General features: G+C 35.2%; 1 protein-coding gene across 1 annotated transcript in view; it reads right to left on the reverse strand.

Annotated features, from left to right (window-relative positions):
- LOC149936955 (plancitoxin-1-like) overlaps window positions 1-10,398 on the reverse strand; it is a 28,819-nt gene extending 18,421 nt beyond the window's left edge. The window contains exons 1-2 of the mRNA XM_090181599.1: window positions 10,194-10,398; window positions 498-687 (exon numbers count right to left, since the gene is read on the reverse strand). Of these exons, the coding sequence (XP_090037725.1) occupies window positions 498-687; window positions 10,194-10,297 (294 nt within the window). The 5' untranslated portion in view covers window positions 10,298-10,398. The remainder of the gene's footprint in view (window positions 1-497; window positions 688-10,193) is intronic.
- Window positions 10,399-21,966: the final 11,568 nt, after the last annotated feature.

Below are 21,966 nucleotides of genomic sequence, written 5' to 3' on the forward strand. Positions count from 1 at the left end.
ATAATTCAAATATTAATAGTTAACGAGATATAAGGCTATAACTAAAGGGTAGTTTGGGCGATTGCCCAACTTGTTTAGCTCCGGGGGTCCGAATTAAAACGTAATAATTAAATAACTTTGAAATTAAAAATTGTCAAAATTATTTTAAGCACATCAATATTAATTTTATAAGTTAAAACACAAAAATAAAACAGTTCAGCTTGAAATAGCGCGAAACTAGACAATGGCCACTGTAGTCTTCCCCCTTAATAGTATAAAATAGACTCCTTTTAGATTTAACATTCTCGTTACAGTATTTTCCAAAAGTATATTTAGAATGAATTAGAAATTGTGAAAGTTTACATTATTAATACTTTCGATTTCGCTCAGTATATGGCAGCATTCAAGTATTACAAATACACGGAAATTTAAACTCAATCGTTTCCAAGTTCTCCCATATGTAAATCGTTTCTTGCTGCTGATAACACGAATTAAAGAGAAGATTGATTATCGCTTACGCTTCTTCGTTGAATAATTTGATTGTAAGTTTGAGCAAATATGGATTTTCTGTCCTCGACGCTGTACTTGGAAAGCACCCATTGGGCAGTCTTCCCTCGAGAGCCAGTGTCCAAGTAGGAGTACGCTTCGCCGGTCACTATCAGCGAGTTCGGGGAGTTTGAGTCTTGCGGTAGTTTGTAGAAAATCTCCCTTCAAAGTAAAATTCAAATCAAAATTGGAAAAAATATTGTGAGTAGCGTAATAACAACTACGCCATCAAAGGGCGGCAGAACACGAAATCAACCAATTAGAAATTTGAATTTGAAAAAAATTACCATTTTAATTTGAAAAAATACCATGTAATACAGATTATGTACATTATTTGCTTAAGACTGTAAAGTTAGCCTCATGTAACTAGAATATTATTTCCTTTATTTGTCATCATCGCGAAAACCACTGCAACTCCGACGGCTGTCTTTAGCGGCCTTTCAACCAATGATAAACCCAACAATTCGTTACTGCTGCAGGCTTTATTCCTTCAAGCATATGTATCATAATCACCAATAAGTGTGCCTCTGTATGAAATTTACATGTACCAAATTTCAATTAGACCTTGTTTGGCACTGAACACATACTAAGTGGCAGAGCTGGATTAACCATTAAACGAGAAAAGCAATTGCTTAGGGCAACAAGAGAAATGTGGGCAGCAAAAAGATTCTATTAAACACAATTCCCAAACTTACATCTTTCAAAATTGAAGAAAATTGAGGGAATTTATATTCTCAAAACATTGGCAATACTGTCTTCGAATTTGAAGTTCGATTAGTCGAGAGTAATCACTGTGTTTTCTACCTTCGCATCCCGTCACTCGTTTTAGCTGGGTGCGCTGGGCTCCCGATTGGAACCATAGTCTCCATAGAGCCGCCGCAAGCGTGTACCGCGCACCGCAACGGCCATTTTTCTCATTTTTCTTCTATTTATGGCGGCTCTGATCTAACCTAATAGTGTATTTTTCTCTACGAACCTTGGGCTCAGATGACTGCATTATAATGAGTGCGTATTACCCTGTTTCGTTAAGTCGTTATTTGTGGCTAAAACATACTTTGGTAATTTGTAGGTACTTTTTCTTTCCTTTTTAGTTGAACTAGGAGTTTGTTATGACAAATTTCTGCGGGTATACTGTTTTCTTAAGTTCCGACTGTGATTTAGTTTTTTCCAAAACTAAAATATAATTTTACTGTTTATGTTTGTTCTCTGTATTTCATAGGGGCCCATGGGGCATCAAAATGTCTAAAGTTATTAAGGCAGCAAAAGTGGTTAATCCGCCCCTGATAAGTGGTCCCAAAAACCGAAAATTCCGAAAATCTTTGCCATACTCGCCACCGAAACGAGTCTAGGTGCAGCATCATTATTTATAAATTCAAATTTACCAATAACGAAGAGGAAAAATTAATAGGTTTCAATGGCGAATCATAGGGGGCGTAGCGATAGTTTTCGGTCGCGAATGAAAATGGTTACCAAGGAAAAAATCTTGCGATCGCGAGTGACGAGCTAAACGCGAATGATAATAATAGATATTCTTCAAGGTTACGCTGTCAAATTTGGCAGGAGTACTCGAAAACCACAAGAAAAGAAAAAAATTATTATATTTTCATGTAAATACAACGATTTTTTTTCTTTTGTGTCATTTAAACACGCACATACATCCGAATGGAATTTTGGAATTGAGTCAAATTTGTGAGCTGACCGTCGCTATTAATGAAGGGGGGCTTACGTGTGGGAAAGAAAAATGACGTTGAAGGCCAATTTATTTATTTTTACTGCTCTGAGCGCAGCTTCTTCACGTTTAGTGCTAAAGATCACCCGTCTTATGAAACATTTGTTCTATAATATGAAAACTCGCTTGAAGTCTCGTGGTAGCAGATCCGACCAATCACATTCTGGCTTTCTTCTAGCCTTATTTCCGTATACTAGCGAGGGAATCAACTGAAATGTATACGATACTGCATCCCTTTAAACTACTCTAGTCATAAAAATAACAGACTGCACACAACCGAGACAATCATGGACAAATTAGTGGCTTTCTCTGATCACTGCCTTCTATAATAGTATTGTAGAAGGCAGTGCTCTGATATCAGAAATTGGGTTTAAAAAATATTCAGATAATAACAATTTAATCTCTTGGACCCCATTGGAAATCAGCTATGCTGAAGGGGATAACCTCATCCAGGCGCGGATCTAGGATCTGCCAAAGAGGGGGGCCCATACACCTTATGTGTGAAAAGAAAAATTAAGTTTTTAATTTTATTGAAAGATTTTTTATTTTACGAAGTTTTTCTTTTTAATCAAACATTTTTTAATATACAAAGTTTTACATTTTATTAATTATTATTTTTTTCAGAACGTCTAAAAAATGTTGCTATATCTTTCTCACTAGTTCTTTTCATTTTAATTCACATAAAATGTTACTAGCTATCTGTTTTTTGTCAACTTGTTTAAACCGTAGTGACCATAGATATAAGAAATGTATATAAAGGTCTAGATAAAGGACATCGCACTTCTTCTATGGAATTTGGCAGATTTTTTTCAAATTCAAACATGTTGTTAAGCTTGATCAAAGGAGCAAAATTGTCCATTGCCATTTTTCCCTAGCTCCTATAGTTTGTCCTGTATCAGCGGTCAAAAGTGGACAAAACTTAGCATAGTCTATTTGTTAAAAGAAGTCACGGCCCATAGGTTAGCCCTTTACGTTCGCCCGTCGCTAGTCCGGGCTCACTATGAAAAGAGTTTTCTTGCCAAGATTTTTACACCTCTACTTCATTATTATTTCTTTTCTCGCAACTTATTATTCGATGAATTTTCGTGCGTGGAATTATTTGATATTCAATATTTTATGAGCAAAAATAAAATAAAACATAACATAACATAAAAGAAATACTTAGGAAATCAGAATATATATGATTAACCGTTTCGTTGAATCCCACATTCAACACTCGCTGATAGGATAGAAACAGTCACTCCACAACAGATCAAACACTTATTTATCGATACAGTCACATAGTCAGTCATAGTCACGGTCACACGACAGTTAAAACTCAATATTTAACTATTTATTTACTGTGTTCGTTCATCTTGCGATCAGAACGAAACCAAATCCGACGCTCTGTTTTGGTAGCACCCCGAATCTTGGTAAGAAAACTCTTTTGATAAGGAGCCCGGACTAGCGACGGGCAAACGTAGAGGGCTAACCTATGGGCCGTGATTTCTTTTAACAAATAGACTATGCTAAGTTTTGTCCACTTTTGACCGCTGATACAGGACAAACTATAGGAGCTAGGGAAAAATGGCAATGGACAATTTTGCTCCTTTGATCAAGCTTAACAACATGTTTCAATTTGAAAAAAAATCTGTCGAAAGCCAAATCCCATAGAAGAAGTGAGATGTCCTTTCGGGGCGTCTAAGCCTAACATAAAATACGGAATTGACACCTAGCAGACATCGAGGAAGGCACGTGACCAAGACGCGAGCTCTCTTAGCATTTTAGTACTAAGTGCTTGACCTTCCCGCAGGCCGTAGTCTTTAGACACCATCTGTTGGTGACTTTTAGTATAATTTTTAATCAGGAGACAATGGCTCTCGCGACGATAGCATGAGCTTTCTTACCGATAGATAGCGTCTTATAAGGATAGCCTGCAGAAATTAGGCGTTTCTGCTAGCTGTCACCTCCGTATTCACTCCCTTTTTAAATATTTTATCTAGACCTTTATATATGTTTCCTATATCTATGGTAGTGACTTTCTGACCGTTTCGGACGTCTGACGAGTCTGTCATGCGTTCTTGTTTGGTGAAGTGCAGCAAGCCTCAAGAAGAGGGTTTATAAAATTATAGCAGTTTACACTTTACTAATAAGCAATAAGCAACCAGTGGCGCAGTTTAGGGTTCGGGGCCCGTAAAAGGTTTTTCAAGGGGGACACTAGTATTGCGAGTTGCGACTATCGCTATAGAGAGTTAGAACTTACCTGTATCGCCATCTACAGTTAGAGTTTACACGTACCTCCATCTTATTTAGATAAACGCTTAAAAACTAATTTATACGAGACATACAATATCAGTTCTGGTCTTAAGATTTGTGAGGCCACATGTTAAGTCACCTCGCAAAGCCTAAGTTAAAGAAATAACATAAATGATGACAATCATCGTCTGGAGCATTTAAAGAAAAGATTATGGTAGAACGTCTTAGTCTGGAATTCAGACTCCCAAGTTCGAATAGAAACCCGATCTCAATGACACATTGTAAATTAATTTAAAAAAATATGGTTACTATTCTATCGTAACGAACCGTTTAAAGATAGGAGGTTAACTTGAAAGTGATGAACTTTCAAGTTTTGGAAAGACATTGTCTTCCCTTCCGGTCTTCATTTTCTTGAAAAATATTATAAATATACCGGCGAGATTTCTATGACTATTTTAGATTTTATAAACAAAATTACCCAGTCCAGAAATTAAATTATACAAACGAATTAACCTTACCTTACAGCCTTGAAATTTGAAACTAATACAAAGACAACTTAGTTATTAATTTAACGAATAACGATCTGCTATAAAACACATGTCTCGATTCTGTTCAAAAACCAGTGAGGTAGGACTCCCTAGTCTATGTTACTTTTACTATGCACGTTGTTTGGATATTTATGCGACGATTTCACGGTTATTGTTGTTGTATTTAAAATATTTTGGGCTCGCCGTCTGTTACTATGTCTATTGCTAAGAAAACTGAAAGGCATATTTGAAGCAAGCAACTGAGATTCAAAGCCTATTTTCGAATGTTACCGGTACATGATGAGATAAAAGGATTATATATTCTCAACAAATTGACTCTCAAGTTTCTTATTTGACTACTACTAATATAATCTTAAGAAAATATTTTAACTACTTTTTATATAGTACGTTTTGTAAGACTGGTACACTTCAAGTGTGGGAAGCAAATATTGGTAATATTGCTCCAATAAATTGTGGTTGAAACTACATTAAAAGTCAAGATGTTACGATATCGAAATACCCCAATGGCCGATGAAAACCAAATGTTTTTGGAGTTTAATAAGGTAATGTGTCAGCTATATAAACAATCAAAGCATTTCACATGGTTTTTCTTAGAGCTAAATCTAGAGCTGGTATACGGTTTCTGGTGTACCCCAGGGGATTTTGCTCTTTACAGTCTAAGATAACGACGTTAGCTCTGGGGCTGCCTGTAGGCTCTCTATTTATGCAAATGACGTCTGACGGTGTCGGGCGATTCGCTTTCCCAGTGACTAAGACACACTTCCATCTGACTGTAAAAATACTTTGTCCTGGAGCTGCTGCTGGAAGCTCCAACTAAATTTTACAAAATGCAAGGCTCTCGATCAGGGTCCATCCAACCCTTTTTTATACGTAAACGATCGAAGGCAAGCAAAAATCCGAGCATAAATCACGCCACCGAGTTCAAATACCTCGGTTTTATTTTGAAATTTGAAGTCCAATTGGTAAGGCACCAGTTTAATGTGACCCAATGGAAAACCGTCTGTTTTGTCAGCACCACGTGCGTAATTTAAAACGTCAACTCGTCAGCTCTTGTTTTGCCTTGTGACTATAAACTGTATTATGCACAAAGCTAATAAAGCGCTTTATCCGATCTAAGATGTTCTCACGTCTTGAATTTGGAATCCAAATGGGTGGAGCCAGCTTCGGCGAAAAACTTCCACCCTTTGTTTGAAATTCTTTGTTTCTTGAAGTGATTATAACAAATATTACGATGGTTGTAAGTAAAGAATTTATTCCTCTTGTTTACAGATTACAGAAAATAATTTGATCTATCTTTTGAAAAACAGCACGCCCACTTAATATCACGTTTCTAATATCGCGAGTTTTATATTTTATGAATTTGTAAATGTTATAGTGAGAACGAATGGTGATGAATTGTTCGGAATTGGCATACAGCCTGGAAAATTGATATACACGTGCCTTGAACTACATAATTTTTATTTTACAAAAACAGCTACTGGAAAAACGTTTATAACCAAAAACCCTCTAGTTGCCGAAGGCGCGCGCATCTCCGTTTAATTGTGTTTTTAAGATCATGAAGTCTATGTTACACCGCATCTCGGCAACTTTACGGGTGGTAAAGTTATGAATTTGTTTATGGTGATACGTGTCATAGCACTGCTTGAAACCTGACATGGAACCAACGAACCTTGTTATATGCGCTAACCTTATACTGACTATTTTTACGAACCTTGATATGGAACCACATCGAAAGATATTTTTTTACTTGGCGTTTTTTACGATTTTACCTGGTTTTTCCATAGGAAATAATGGTAAATAGCGCAGGTTTTTGAAAAATAAAAAAGAGGTAGACGAGAGTATAGTTCAAGGCACATGCACATCAATTTTCAGAGCTGTAAACCTATTCCGAACAATTTGGGTGTTTTTTGTAACCATGCGCTCTCACTATTAAATGTGAACGTTATAGAATATCACATATCCCGAACTGCTTCCAATTTAATAAGATATGTTTTTCCCAGATTAAACAAACTTAAGATGGTTCAATAAATATAAATTGATTAATAAATAAAATTATAAAAATAAATTGAATAATAAATAAATATAAATTGATTAATAAAAAAATTATAAAAAAAATGAATAATAAATAAATAAATATAAATTGATTAATAAATAAAATTATAAAAATAAATTGAATAATAAATAAATATAAATTGATTGATAAATAAAATTATAAAAATAAATTGAATAATAAATAAAATTATAAAAATAAATTGAATAATAAATAAATATAAAATGAATAATAAATAAAATTATAAAAATAAATCGAATAATAAATAAATATAAAATGAATAATAAATAACTATAAATTGAATAATAAATAAATATAAATTGAATAATAAATAAATAAATATAAATTGAATAATAAATAAATAAATATAAATTGAATAATAAATAAATAAATATAAATTGAATAATAAATAAATATAAATCGAATAATAAATAAATATAAATTGAATAATAAATAAATATAAATCGAATAATAAATAAATATAAATCGAATAATAAATAAATATAAATTGAATAATAAATTAATATAAATAAATATAAATTGAATAATAAATTAATATAAATAAATATAAATTGAATAATAAATTAATATAAATAAATATAAATTGAATAATAAATTAATATAAATAAATATAAATTGAATAATAAATTAATATAAATAAATATAAATTGAATAATAAATTAATATAAATTTAATAATAATAATAATAATAAATTAATATAAATTTAATAATAATAATAATAATAAATTAATATAAATTTAATAATAATAATAATAATAAATAAATATAAATTTAATAATAATAATAATAATAAATAAATATAAATTTAATAATAATAATAATAATAAATAAATATAAATTTCGAATTAATAAACTGAGACCAGTTTTGAAATAAATAAAACTTACACAGCCGGTTTGATTTCCAAGGCATGCCAAATGGCATGCTGAAAATTTTCAGAAAGTAAACTGTTACATCCAGTGTTATTGTGCGGATTCCGCTATTTTACTACTTCATTTAATTACCATTGCGTCTATTCAGCTGCGAAGATTAAGATTGGTCCATGAGTCACAGTTGCATAATTTATTTGGGGATATATCGCTTAGTTTTGAATTGATCTTTTACTTCAAAACAATAGTGTATTTTATTTTTTAAGAGTTGCTACGATCCCTCTCACGCTCGTTATTAGTATTTTAACAAACCCTATATAAACAATAACTTGTATGTCCTTGCCCTTGGAAATATTACTTCTTGGCGATTTCCTTGTAGATGTTTTATTTAACATCAAGAGATTCAGGAGATAAGTCGATTTCTAATTTTAAGCCAAGACATTATGTATTCACCCAGGTTTAAAATGAGCGTTGTCAAGTTTAACCCTTATTTAGAGCGATTAATACGTATCGTCTGAGGCGATATTTTGGTTGGCATACACGTACCATGATAAGCTTGAGCGTCGGAGAGGTTAGCATATTTATTTTGGCGTCTCTGTAATTGCCAAGTACAGCTGTTACTATTTTCTAGCATAGAAATATTGAGTCACGCGTTACTATTATGAATCACAAAATTATTCAGTTCATTATGCCACGAGTTTATAATTATGTCATAATTATATAGTATGTTTTTAAATTTGGTATTCGTAGATTGCACGTGGGTGTTTTTTTCCATTGCCATGGGATCGTGCGGTTTTTTCCCTAATGATCTGTGACGAGAATTAATGTCATGACGAGGCTAAGCTACGACGCGCTCATAAAAAAAAATTAAATGTTATATTCCAAATTTATAATAATGAAACAGTTTGTCTTTAATTTGGAAACCTTACCGTTGCCTAGGTAACAAAATAAACTAGTGGCCATTATTGTCGAACTGAAATGCCAGATATAAATTTAAGAAATTTATCGTGCACGGGCATTTACAATGACGTATGGAACAATGTAATGTAAATACAAATAAATATATAGCAAAGCATTTGAGCTGCTAGCTTCCTGTTGGCGTTAAGAAAAATGCCTCTTATCTTATTTGATAAAGCGCCAGGAATATTTCATATTTTGTAAGACTCACTTTCTATTGACTTTAACTTTACTATTTGATATTACTTTTACTTTTTCTATTTACAGTAATATCTACTATATACCGAAGTTTAAGATTTTTTCACTAGAAACACAAGATAATAAAATGAAAAAATATGGAAATTTCTATGAACAGTGAAGCTTTTACCAACTTATGTCGCTTTTGCTTTTACTTATCCACCATATCAGAAGAAATAGGGAGGTGTTATTGTCTCTGCTAGTTAAGATTTGTTTTGATTTAAGCCAAGAATGTATTGATGACACTTCCAAAGACTAGTAATCAAAAATTATCAGTTGGATTTTAAATTTACGAAGATAAATATTGACTGGTTTTAAGTATGCAATAGTCTAAACGCTTCAATAAATCATCCTTCCAGGAAATCGCCAAGAACTAATATTTTCGAGAGTCAGGACCTTCAAGTCACTGTTTATATATGCTTGTTAAACTAATGGAAATTTTTCACCTTTACGGCAGCAACAAGCGTTCCCTTTTAACCAGGTAGCTTTTTGACATAGATTAACTTATTAAGGCTTGGCTAAAACACGACGTTCTGTTTACAGGTGAAAATTAAGTTTCAAATATTTCAACAAGCACTATATAAACAATATCTCGCGTGTCCTCGCTCTCGGAAATATTAATTCTTGGCGATTTCCTGGGAGGATGATTTATTTAGGCGCCTATTAACTTAAATTAATGTAAAATTTTAAATTCGACTCGATTATAGTACGAAACTAATAATTTAAAATAAAATTATGGTGGTTAATTTTTAGTTCGATGTTATATTTAAAATAACCTTGTTAAAATTGGCAAATAATAAATTCTTAGATATAGTTTTTAGTTCGATTTTGGGCATTAGATTAAGGCACCCTTCGGGCCACCTCTCGAAAACGTTTGAGGGGGACTAGTAGGACGTTGCTTTATTGCGTACTATGACCCCGTTCACGTTCTCGAGTAGTGGCTACAGTTTTAAAGTGTGCAATTAATATTTTACAATTATACAAACAAATCAAAACCTTCAATAATAAGCGGTATTTCCTTACCAGTCTAAATCTTGCCCAGATTCCCCTTTGCAACTCAATTTGGCGTTCCCCGCCGTCAAAAACAGGCTCAATGACACAAACAGAAAACAAAGCGCGTAACTCATCTTGTTTCTCCTCTATGCCTCTCGCTCGATAATTTTCCTCAACCCGGCTGACTGTACCCGAGTATAATAATGTTCCTCTATTATCTCTACCTCATCGCCGCTAAGAGCGCGTGTGGATACTGAGACCAAATCTCTGGCATCATTCTTTAAATGGGAGACTCGGAACGGGAGGGGGGAGAGGGGGTGACAGAGAAAGCGGGTAGAGGGTGGAAGCGAAAAACAATGGTTCCCCCTCTTTCCTCTTGGACGAAGTATTTTGACGAACCTTGGACGCGTTTCCCTTTCGCTTGGAACGTTCTTTCTTGAAACGCCTTAGCTTCTCCGCAGGGGGGGGGGGGGGGGGGGGCGGGGATTCGGATGTAACAGGTGTTTACATGTTGCCTTAGATCGTTCCAAGAATCATACTAAAGCCGGCGCAAAACCTCTCGATTGATACTATTTACCGGAGGCGCTGATAAATTTGGTCCGTTTCTTTTATTTCCGTGCGAATTTTCTCCTAGAACGTAGTACTTACGCCGGTTTTAAAATGAATGAATTAGAAAATGATTTATATTTAATGGCTGTATGGCAGTTAACTTATTTGACTGGTTGATGTTTGTTGAAATATTGGGGGTATGCGAAGAATAGTTAAGATTATTTTAGATTGATTGACTCACAACAGGGGAAGGCATAGGGGTCACAAAAAACTGGTTTTCAAGCACACTCTGGATTTTATGTTACCCCTCTGCCTCCCCCTGGTGTGAGTGATGGATCCCTTTAATACAAGTAGAAAAATTCCTATTGCGAACATTTCCAAGTTTTTTTTTCAGTTCCTGAATTGAACTTGCAAAATTTAATTGAAGATCATCGAATATTACTTTCATTTCAGCATTTTGTTTATCCGCCATTTTCTCTTCCCAGTCCCGTTGATCCATTATCATTTTTTCTTGCCATTCTTGGTTCTCCTTAATAAGCTCAGACAAAGCTGCCTTTTGTTTTTCAACGTGATAAGCCGATACATTTCTTAAAAGACCTTCATAATGGTGTTTAAGTCGGCGAGATGGAGGACCTAATGAAAAAAGGAAAATTAGGTTTTTTTCCGAATCGAAAAAGACATTTTAGAACAACAACATTTTAAAAACTTACTAATACCTTTTTCCGTTTCAAACTCTTCGTTTCGTTTTCTCTTTTTTGATGAAAGACTCTCACTATTGTTTACCTTGGAGCTACTTTCCCCCTCTTTATCATTTACGTCCGATTCGTTACCCACGTCCAATTCATTAACATCATCATCACTATCTCGATTTGGCGAACTAATTTCTTCTTCGAAGTTCTCTTCCCTTGTATCTATTTTCAATTATAGAATTACAATTATTATTAATATTTTTTGAATAAATAAAGAATGAACTCTTTTTTTATTTAAATTGAAATATTACACGGACACTGGAAAACGCAACGAATAAAGTGTAGGTAAAATATGCAGTGGCGTAGCTAGAAATTCGTCAAGGGGGGGGTCTAAGTATGCGAATAGAGGGGTGGGAATTTAGTAGAGTCAAAGATAGGCCCAACGCTTGGCCCAAGGGGGGTGGGGCGGGTCTGGACCCGGAAACCTCCCCCTTGGCTACGCCACTGAAAATATGTGTATAAAGCTACATATTTTCAGTGGCGTAGTTAACTTTCTCGTTTGCGTTTTCTACACCGCTGTTAACTTTTCTAAATTCTATTAGATAAAAATTAGTAAAAAAGAAATAGTTTACCTTATTAAAATGCTGGTTCACAATCAATTCCATTTTCCTCCACACAATTTATTGGTCTATGACCAAGAATTCGGTGCATTTCATCATAAAATGTGTATTTGTGGCACGGGTGGCACCTTTACCGGATGAAGATTGTTCTCTTTTAACTTTTTGGTAATCGAACTTTCACTTTTACCATTTAGCTAAGTTAAATTTCTCAGATAACATTTAAAATGTAACTTCATTCCTTTGCCGCTTTCCGTCCAATAAAGAATTAACATCTAACTCTTCTATTAAGTTAATTAGTGTTACTACATCCGCGTCACACCAAGCTGGTGCTTTATTTTTAGAAGCCATTTAAAATCAACTTGCCGTTGACTCGGAAATTTTTTAAAATTGAAGAATTCAAAAAAGAATATACCGTAACATTAAATTACTAAAAATATACCATTATCATATGCTATTATATAAGGCAAGATATTGACGGGCAAGATTCAATTGCGATTTGAAATGACAAATTATTGTCAAATTATTTAGAATCGGTAAAGTTGTGATTTAATTATTAAATCATGATAGGAAAATTAAGCGATGCATTTTTAAATCATTATTGCAGTGCTTTTTTATTGTTGGAATCATCTTCAGATAGCTCAGAAGATTAAATTAGCACTGTTTTGAATTATAACACAAGAAATGACCGCCCAAAAATTAACAATTATGTTGAAGAAGTTGTTTATAATTACTCCAACGAAGAAGTAATTATTTTTTTATTCGTAAATAATTTGAAATCGTATTAAACATGTAGTCGCGCCCATAGATATACGTAATAGTATATTTCATATATCTATGGTTGTGCCTGATTCATACTAATGAACTTTATAGTTCCGAAATAATTTTAGACTTGAACGTGACACATGTGATGAGCTAATAACCAGGTTTCAAAATTCAAATTTATATCCAAAAGAAGTCCGTGGTCGAGAGCGAGTTTCAGCAGAAGTTCATGTTCTGTCTTTTCTTTGGTAAATTTATCTCATTATTATAATAATTGAAAAAATAAATATATTGAAATATATTTCTAGGTATGCGGGTAACAAAAGTGCTATAAGAGATGTAGCTGGTCGTTTTGGAGTCTGTGAATCATCGTTCCGTAGGCAAATGCAGCGAGTAGTTAATTTTTTAGTCGATCTAGCCCCTTCAGTTATTAAATTTCCTGTCACTGCTGAAGATAAGCAAGAAATGGAAGAAAATTTTAGAGCAGTAATATTATTTTTACTCTTTATACTTGATTGTTATTATAAGGTAGTGAGTTATTAAAATGTTTGGATGCAGCTTAGTGGATTTCCAGGTGTTATTGGATGTGTGGATGGGTCATATATTAATATACGAACCCCAGCACATAAAATAAAGTCTACCTACGTTAACCGTCATGACACGCCAGCAATAACACTTCACGGAATTTGTGATTATGAAAGGAAATGTTTGGATGTCTACACGGGGATTATAGCAAGATTCATGACTCTCGTGTCTTTCGCTTGTCATTAATTAGCAAGGAACTTCCTGCTATTTGCGGTGATGACTATCATATACTAGGAGATGGAGCTTATCCAATTAGGGAGTGGTTGTTAACTCCATTTCGAAATTATGGAAATTGATCTGAAAGTCAATTGCGTTTCAATGAACGTCTATCTGTTTTGGAATATTGAGACAGCGCTTTCGTCAGTTGGTTCGAACGGATTTTCACAGAGTGGATACCATAGTGAAATTCATCTTAGCCTGTTGCGCTCTTCATAACATTTGTATTAATAATCGGTATCTTTGGAGGGATGATGATGACTTTGATGATAATAGCTCTACTGATGAAGAGGAGGGAGAAGGGGAACCACACTTTCCACGAAATAGAAGAGATGAATTATTAAAGCGGCTAGGAGAAAACAAGAGAAATCGCATTTGCGCAATGTTTGCTAATGAATAAACTACAGGCTTGGCTTTTTTGTTTATTAACTTTCAAGAAAATAATTTGTAATAAATGCATTTAAATATATCAAAATATTAAATTTTCAAACAAAAGATTTTTATTTTGAACTCTTTGGTTAAATACTTTAATGACTTTAAGGCTAAAGCTAGTATTCACTATTTCACTGACGACGTGAGTATTCTAAGACTTATAATATATAATAAAATATTATCAGTATCACCATGTTTCTATTAGAATTATAGAGGTCGGGGATGGTTAACTTTTATTCAATAGATAAAGCTCTCAAAATTATTCGTAAAATTTTTTGATCAAGTAATTTATATTTCTGTATTATCCGATTAATTTTTTCGATAAATTTGTAAAATTAATCGGAAAAAAGACGTTTTTTTCGATAAAAAGCTCAAATTTTACGAATAATACATGTTTTTTAACCATTTTCCGAAATATTATCGGGTAAATTTCTTTGTTTACATTTTTTTCCCAAAAAAAATCAATTTAATCATGGATAATGATTAACCGTTACCGACCTCTATAGAATTAAAACCACCTTTCAAGGATACTGAATGTTTTAAACACTAAATATCACTTTGTAGCTTATTTTTTTAACGCATATAATATCTTCAATCATATATTTTAAGATTGCGGGGTAAGGATATCACGAATGAGGGCCATTTTCTCTTCATGTCTCTTGTTCTTAGCCTCTTCTTTTAAATTATGAATGCGAAGTAAGGTTTCATTAATACTCTCTTGCTTTGGTTTGTTACGACGCTTCTTAGCTGATGATTCAAAATGGCTTTTTGTTGAGATAATAACTCTGCCAACTCCTTGTTGCACCTCTGGCTCTAGACTATCATCTTTATCCGCTATCTTTGCAAGTTCTTCTCTGAATTCTACATCTTTTCTTGCAGAGCCTGAAGTCTTGATGTTTTTTCGACCTCCTTTTTATTTCGTTGCCCCAAGGGGGGGAAATGAAATTATAGTTTCCCCCGGAATCGCGTCGTCTTGGATAGGGGTGTTGGATAGGATTACCTCGCCGTGTTCGTAAAGGCACGAGTTCAGTGGAGTTTGCGGTTGAGGCTGTGAAGAGCGCTCCCGGGGTAACGTCAGAGTCTTGGCCGACCGATCAAGGGGTGGTGGTGGGAGGGAGCAGGTCACCTCGTTCTAGCCGCAAAGGCATTTTTGAGGGTCGGAGTTTAACGCAACAACTTCGAGGTAAGCCTGCCCCCTCCGCTTTTCGTTCCATCGTTTCACTTGGCGCCGTCGTGGCGGGTTGGCTTTGTAGAAGATTATGTTACGAAAGTTTAAAAAATTATCCACTAACACCGCCAAAGCGGCGCTGCGGTTGTGAAATCGCTGTCATGTTTATTACTTAACTTAAATATTACTTAAATATAAAAGCTCTTGGTTTAAAAATTATTAGAACATTTTTTAAATTATTAGAATATTTTTTAAGTAACGTAATATCATTAAACATAGATGGCGATAGCGTCACTAACTTTTACTTTTCAAACTTTATCTCTCAAACGTGTTTCCTGGTCAAGGGGTGATTTCCCCCTTTCCGACGCCGAGAGGAAAGGGGCGAGAACCGCTTTCGCGGCCTGTGTTCAGTGATTTTCTTACGTTGTAAACATTAGTGCCTGGTAGCATATCACGGATTTATAAAACGTTTGCGCGGCCTGTGTTCAGTGAAGTGAGTAGTGTGTTGTGAAAGTCAATATTTGGCCAATGTGCGTTTTCTTCTCACGAGGACCAGCTGGAATTTTGATGGTTTAAGCCCGTCATTCAGGCTGTATTTCTTATACTTCATTTGAAACAGGTAGTTTGGTTTTTATACATTCAGGCTGTATTTCTTATACTTCATATGAAACAGTTTGGTTTTTATATTTTCAGGTAGTTTGGTTTTTATATTTTAATTTTTTATTTGTATTTCTTTTTTTCTTAATTTGTTTTTCGTTTTTTTTTTTGATTTGTCTTAATTACCTCTCCGAGGGGACAAAGTCCCCTAGGAGGGGTTATACAACGACCGTGTCTGTCTGTGGGTGGGTCTGTGGGTGTGTCTGTCTGTCAGGACTGCGAACGCGTTCGCATTTTCGGTGCAAAGTGTAATCACTGCGTACGCAGTTTCTCAAAGGGTTGGCAAAACCACCGTGTGACGGTGAGCGTTAACGGATGCATTTGCGGTTTGGTTTGGATGGTGTTTTTTCGCTCACCGTCGTGATGGTTTGGTGTACTACGGTTTTTGTAATGTTTATGCGTAGGTTGTGAGTGTTGAATTTGTTGTGTTTGTGTTCTGATGGATGTGCATGTTGAGTCTGTTGTGTTTATATGGGCGTTTTCTCTCCAACTTCTTCTTAATGACTTTGGGACGGACCGAGTGCTGAGTGTAATGCTACCTCTCAACGTCCAATGGCAGGGTTTCCACCAGTTGTACACGGTATTCGTCTTAGTATCAATTTGCGATCGCATCGGGCGGGACTTGAACCCGAGACCTCCTGATTGACAGGCGGACGTTCTACCACAGAACCACCGACACTTGTTACGCCTTATTGAAAATTAGACCTTCAGCTTTATCGGAAGCGTATTTAATAGAGTACGAAATTTTGGTTTAATTGAAATAGAATTGAAATTGAAATTATTGCATCGAAGAAATTCTAATTTAGCGTTTCTCTATTGATTAAAAACAAATGCGCCACCCAGGTTTCGAACCCAGACCATTCGGCTTGGCAGTCGAGCGCTCTACCACAGAACCACCGATAGCTGCTTAGATTCACTGAAATTAAGACAGGCATCGTAAGCATAATAGGTAATAAAGTCTTTTTTTATTAATGAATTTATGAAGGCCTAATCTGGTATTTTTTAAAGGTTAAATCTTGTTTTAGCGCAGTCAGCCGAGATTAGAGGGTTAAAGGGTAGACCCTGTGGGTGGTCCACTTTCTTAACGACCTATATATAGTTCTGTTAATTCAAAGGAGATAATTTAACGTTAATTGCTTTAAGAGGTGGCGGTTAGTCAAGTGGCTCTCTGTGCTTTGTTGATGGTAAGGTTTTTGCTTCTTGTAAATATATTTGGTGTGGATATTTGGATATCTACGATTTCTAACGCAGTCAATGATTTCTTGGGTGTGCGAGTCATTATATGATATTGGAAATTGGACGGCATTGGTCTTTTTCATGTGGTATGCGTCACAACGTCAACAGGAAGTGAACGAGTCGTCCACTACCAGATATCTACGGTATCTTCATCAAGGGCGAGTGTTGAAATAAAATGAGCGTTAAAGATGCGGCAAGTATTTCGTAAGCGAGTAATTCCAAAAAGCCTCTGTAGATATTTCTTTCATTAAAATTTGCTTCGTATTATATTTAACTGATAAACTTGTTCTGTAAAAGGGTTTAATTCAATTGTGCATTGTTATAGTACGTCTAACTTACTGTTGTAACTACTTAACTTATGATATTCTGAATAAATTAAAATTGGTCGTTTCGTCTCAATTATTTTAATTATAATTAAAATTTTATACCGGGCGGGATAGAAATGGGTTAATATTTTTAACAAATAACTCTAAATTGCGGAGATATATCTTTAAGGGTTATCTCGAGAAATTAATACCACTAGGGACAATTCTACCGAGGAGAGGTATATTTTGGCTTGCCAACTTGTTTTTTATTCGTATTTCTATAGCGTTCTGATTTTGAATTTGTATTTTTATGGAATTCAATTGATTTTTCTGCTAGGAAATAATTTAGAATTTTTGATAATGTAAGCATTTTTTTACTTTAACAGAAAATGGTTAAAAATTACATTTTTACCTCTCCGAGGGGACAAAGTCCCCTAGGAGGGGTTATACAACGACCGTGTCTGTCTGTGGGTGGGTCTGTGGGTGGATCTGTGGGTGTGTCTGTCTGTCAGGACTGCGAACGCGTTCGCATTTTCGGTGCAAAGTGTAATCACTGCGTACGCAGTTTCTCAAAGGGTTGGCAAAACCACCGTGTGACGGTGAGCGTTAACGGATGCATTTGCGGTTTGGTTTGGATGGTGTTTTTTCGCTCACCGTCGTGACGGTTTAGTGTATTACGGTTTTTGTAATGTTTATGCGTAGGTTGTGAGTGTTGAATTTGTTGTGTTTGTGTTCTGATGGATGTGCATGTTGAGTCTGTTGTGTTTATATGGGCGTTTTCTCTCCAACTTCTTCTTAATGACTTTGGGACGGACCGAGTGCTGAGTGTAATGCTACCTCTCAACGTCCAATGGCAGGGTTTCCACCAGTTGTACACGGTATTCGTCTTAGTATCAATTTGCGATCGCATCGGGCGGGATTTGAACCCGAGACCTCCTGATTGACAGGCGGACGTTCTACCACAGAACCACCGACACTTGTTACGCCTTATTGAAAATTAGACCTTCAGCTTTATCGGAAGCGTATTTAATAGAGTACGAAATTTTGGTTTAATTGAAATAGAATTGAAATTGAAATTATTGCATCGAAGAAATTCTAATTTAGCGTTTCTCTATTGATTAAAAACAAATGCGCCACCCAGGTTTCGAACCCAGACCATTCGGCTTGGCAGTCGAGCGCTCTACCGCAGAACCACCGATAGCTGCTTAGATTCACTGAAATTAAGACAGGCATCGTAAGCATAATAGGTAATAAAGTCTTTTTTTATTAATGAATTAATGAAGGCCTAATCTGGTATTTTTTAAAGGTTAAATCTTGTTTTAGCGCAGTCAGCCGAGATTAGAGGGTTAAAGGGTAGACCCTGTGGGTGGTCCACTTTCTTAACGACCTATATATAGTTGTGTTGATTCAAAGGAGATAATTTAACGTTAATTGCTTTAAAAGCTGGCGGTTAGTCAAGTGGCTCTCTGTGCTTTGTTGATGGTAAGGTTTTTGCTTCTTGTAAATACATTTGGTGTGGATATTTGGATATCTACGATTTCTAACGCAGTCAATGATTTCTTGGGTGTGCGAGTCATTATATGATATTGGAAATTGGACGGCATTGGTCTTTTTCATGTGGTATGCGTCACAACGTCAACAGGAAGTGAACGAGTCGTCCACTACCAGATATCTACGGTATCTTCATCAAGGGCGAGTGTTGAAATAAAATGAGCGTTAAAGATGCGGCAAGTATTTCGTAAGCGAGTAATTCCAAAAAGCCTCTGTAGATATTTCTTTCATTAAAATTTGCTTCGTATTATATTTAACTGATAAACTTGTTCTGTAAAAGGGTTTAATTCAATTGTGCATTGTTATAGTACGTCTAACTTACTGTTGTAACTACTTAACTTATGATATTCTGAATAAATTAAAATTGGTCGTTTCGTCTCAATTATTTTAATTATAATTAAAATTTTATACCGGGCGGGATAGAAATGGGTTAATATTTTTAACAAATAACTCTAAATTGCGGAGATATATCTTTAAGGGTTATCTCGAGAAATTAATACCACTAGGGACAATTCTTCCGAGGAGAGGTATATTTTGGCTTGCCAACTTGTTAATATTTAATTTTTGTTTTAAACCCGTCAAAATTTTAAATTAGGAACAACTAGATTTCTTTTGAAAAGTTAACTACATACGTTTTCAGTTTATCACGCAGACTGCCAACTTATAATCTTCCAACAAGCCAAAGGCAGAATAAATAATGTAGTCGAATTATTTAGCGTTATTAATTTTACTGGTTTGGTTTTATTTCCTGAAATCGATCATTTTTAAGCCTGGTACAATAATTTTTTTTTCACGATCTGGCAAACGCTGAAAGCTTTAGCGGTAGAAGTCGGAAAAGTGATATGATAAATACCGTGTTCCCCTCCTTAATGTGGCTTTCTGTAAATAGCTTTGACTTCTACAAGTCGCTATTTGAATATATAGACTATGTTTTCATGGAGGTAGGAAATTTTCCTGGGCCTGAACCTTTCCAACGAATTCGGCTGATATTCGTGGCGCCTATTTCTCAGAATTTAGTAACTCCGGAAACCGTTCGCACGTTCTTTTTCTGCACCGATTTTACAACACACAGCTATTTCGATTTTCTGGTGCTCTAATCACGATATAATCTTTAATCATGATTAAATCGGATTTAATCAATACAATCATGATTAAAACGAATTTAATCGATATAATCATGAATAAATCGGATTTAATCATCTGAGGGGTGCGTCGTTAATCAATAAAGTGACCTGCCCTGGAACAATTATTAGTATAATTAAAATCACCTTTTTATGTCCTCGTGACACATTTGTACTTACACTAAAATGAAAAGTGTTGAAGTGGGCTTTTCCTTTGGGTTTTTCAGTATTTCCCAATATTTTAAGAAAATAAGGTACCATAAAGCGTTCGCACGCGCATATGTTCTCGGAACTGGACTTCCCGTAATCCGTCAATTGTTCGCACCGAAGAAAATTATTAGTATATCACCCGGGTTTTATTCACCCCCTTAGGTCAGTTAGGTGATAACAAAACCGGAGGCGAACATCTTCGAGGTCCGCCTCCGCTTTTTTGGTCCGTCTTTTCGCCGAGCGTTCGGGCTGTAAAAATGTTCACCCAGGAGGGTTATTGGACCCTCCTAGGTTACCCTAACTTCTCCGTGCGAACAGGGTATGTATTCAATTAGTAAACAAAACCAAATTCCGACTGAGAAAGATTAACGGGAAATATTTCTTTGTTTAGCTTTCCCTCCGACGCCAAACTTTAATAACTAAATTTTCGATAGGTTAATTCTAACAGATTTTTACGAAGAGTTTCTGAAAAAAACACAATAATTTGGCGAATGAACCCAATAGAATTTTTTATACGATTTTTGTAACAACTGACCTTTTTTAAGAAAGGCTCGGTAACTTCGGTTCGTTTAAATCTGATAACATAGGCAACGAAATAATATTATCGCCCTTGGCGAACTTGTTTCTTCTCAAGATAGTTTTAAAGCGGGTTTGGCATTGAATGTAATCTTTATTAGCATGGATTGTAAATAGATCTTCAGAAATTTTTTTCCACATTGCTTTTTTAGTGGGGAAGGTTTTACGTGGTCCAACGACAGAAATATATTCTCCATACTTATCTAGCATGAACGTGCTTTATTCGGGGGTCCATTTTCCATCTCCTTCTTCGGCAACTTTCTCATTAGCTGAACATTGGGTTTTATCCACATTTTGAGCTTCAGTCATAATTAGTCCACTTTCAATTAATATACTTGCATGAAATGGTAGTATGGTTTTAAATCCTATGAGTTTAAAAGAGGAATAACATTAACATCTTAAATAAAAACACGCCCTTTTCAGCATAGACAATATGTCTATGTTTTCAGTCTAAAAGATTACCATTTTCAATAACATTACACATGATCAATCCACCTTGTAGCATCACTGGTTTGTTGCTTTCATCTAAGAGCAAGCTTTCAAAAAAAAACCGTTCTTTCTTCATTAGCCGAACACGCCATAGGGGTTTAATAAGAATAAATTTGGGAAAAAATCCACCAAACAAAATAGACGCAAAAATTCCAATTACTAGCAGACGATAACCAAAAAACGCGGAAATATGCTAATGGAATGTTCCATTTGCGGTTTTACTCTAGTCGATTGCGGCGAGATCTATGACGTCAGAGACAGATTCGGAGCGAATCTCGAGCAATTAAATGGAAAACGCTATAAACTTCCACCCCCACCTCTCCCACTAGGGAATCGCATGAGACAACGCATTTCGCGTACGTTTCTACGAAGCGTTCACCGCCTCGGAAAGGGGAACTACGAGTTTGTGGCCGAAATTCGCGGATTTTCTCCGCTTGGTGGTGTTTTGGCGGGGACAATTCATAAAAAGCGGAATATCGTTACCTCTCCAGTCCAGGTGTAAATCGTCATAGACGAAATTAACAATGAATTTTAAAGTAGTACGAAGAATGTATTTATATATACTTATGGAGAAAAACTACGTCTAGACTATACATCCTCCTAGGTCTAGACGATCCGCGAGTGCATTTTATCCAGGCAG

The sequence above is a fragment of the Leiobunum rupestre genome, chromosome 7 (genome assembly GCF_980474605.1).
Source record: "Leiobunum rupestre chromosome 7, qqLeiRupe1.1.hap1, whole genome shotgun sequence".
In the NCBI taxonomy this organism is placed as follows: domain Eukaryota; kingdom Metazoa; phylum Arthropoda; class Arachnida; order Opiliones; family Sclerosomatidae; genus Leiobunum; species Leiobunum rupestre.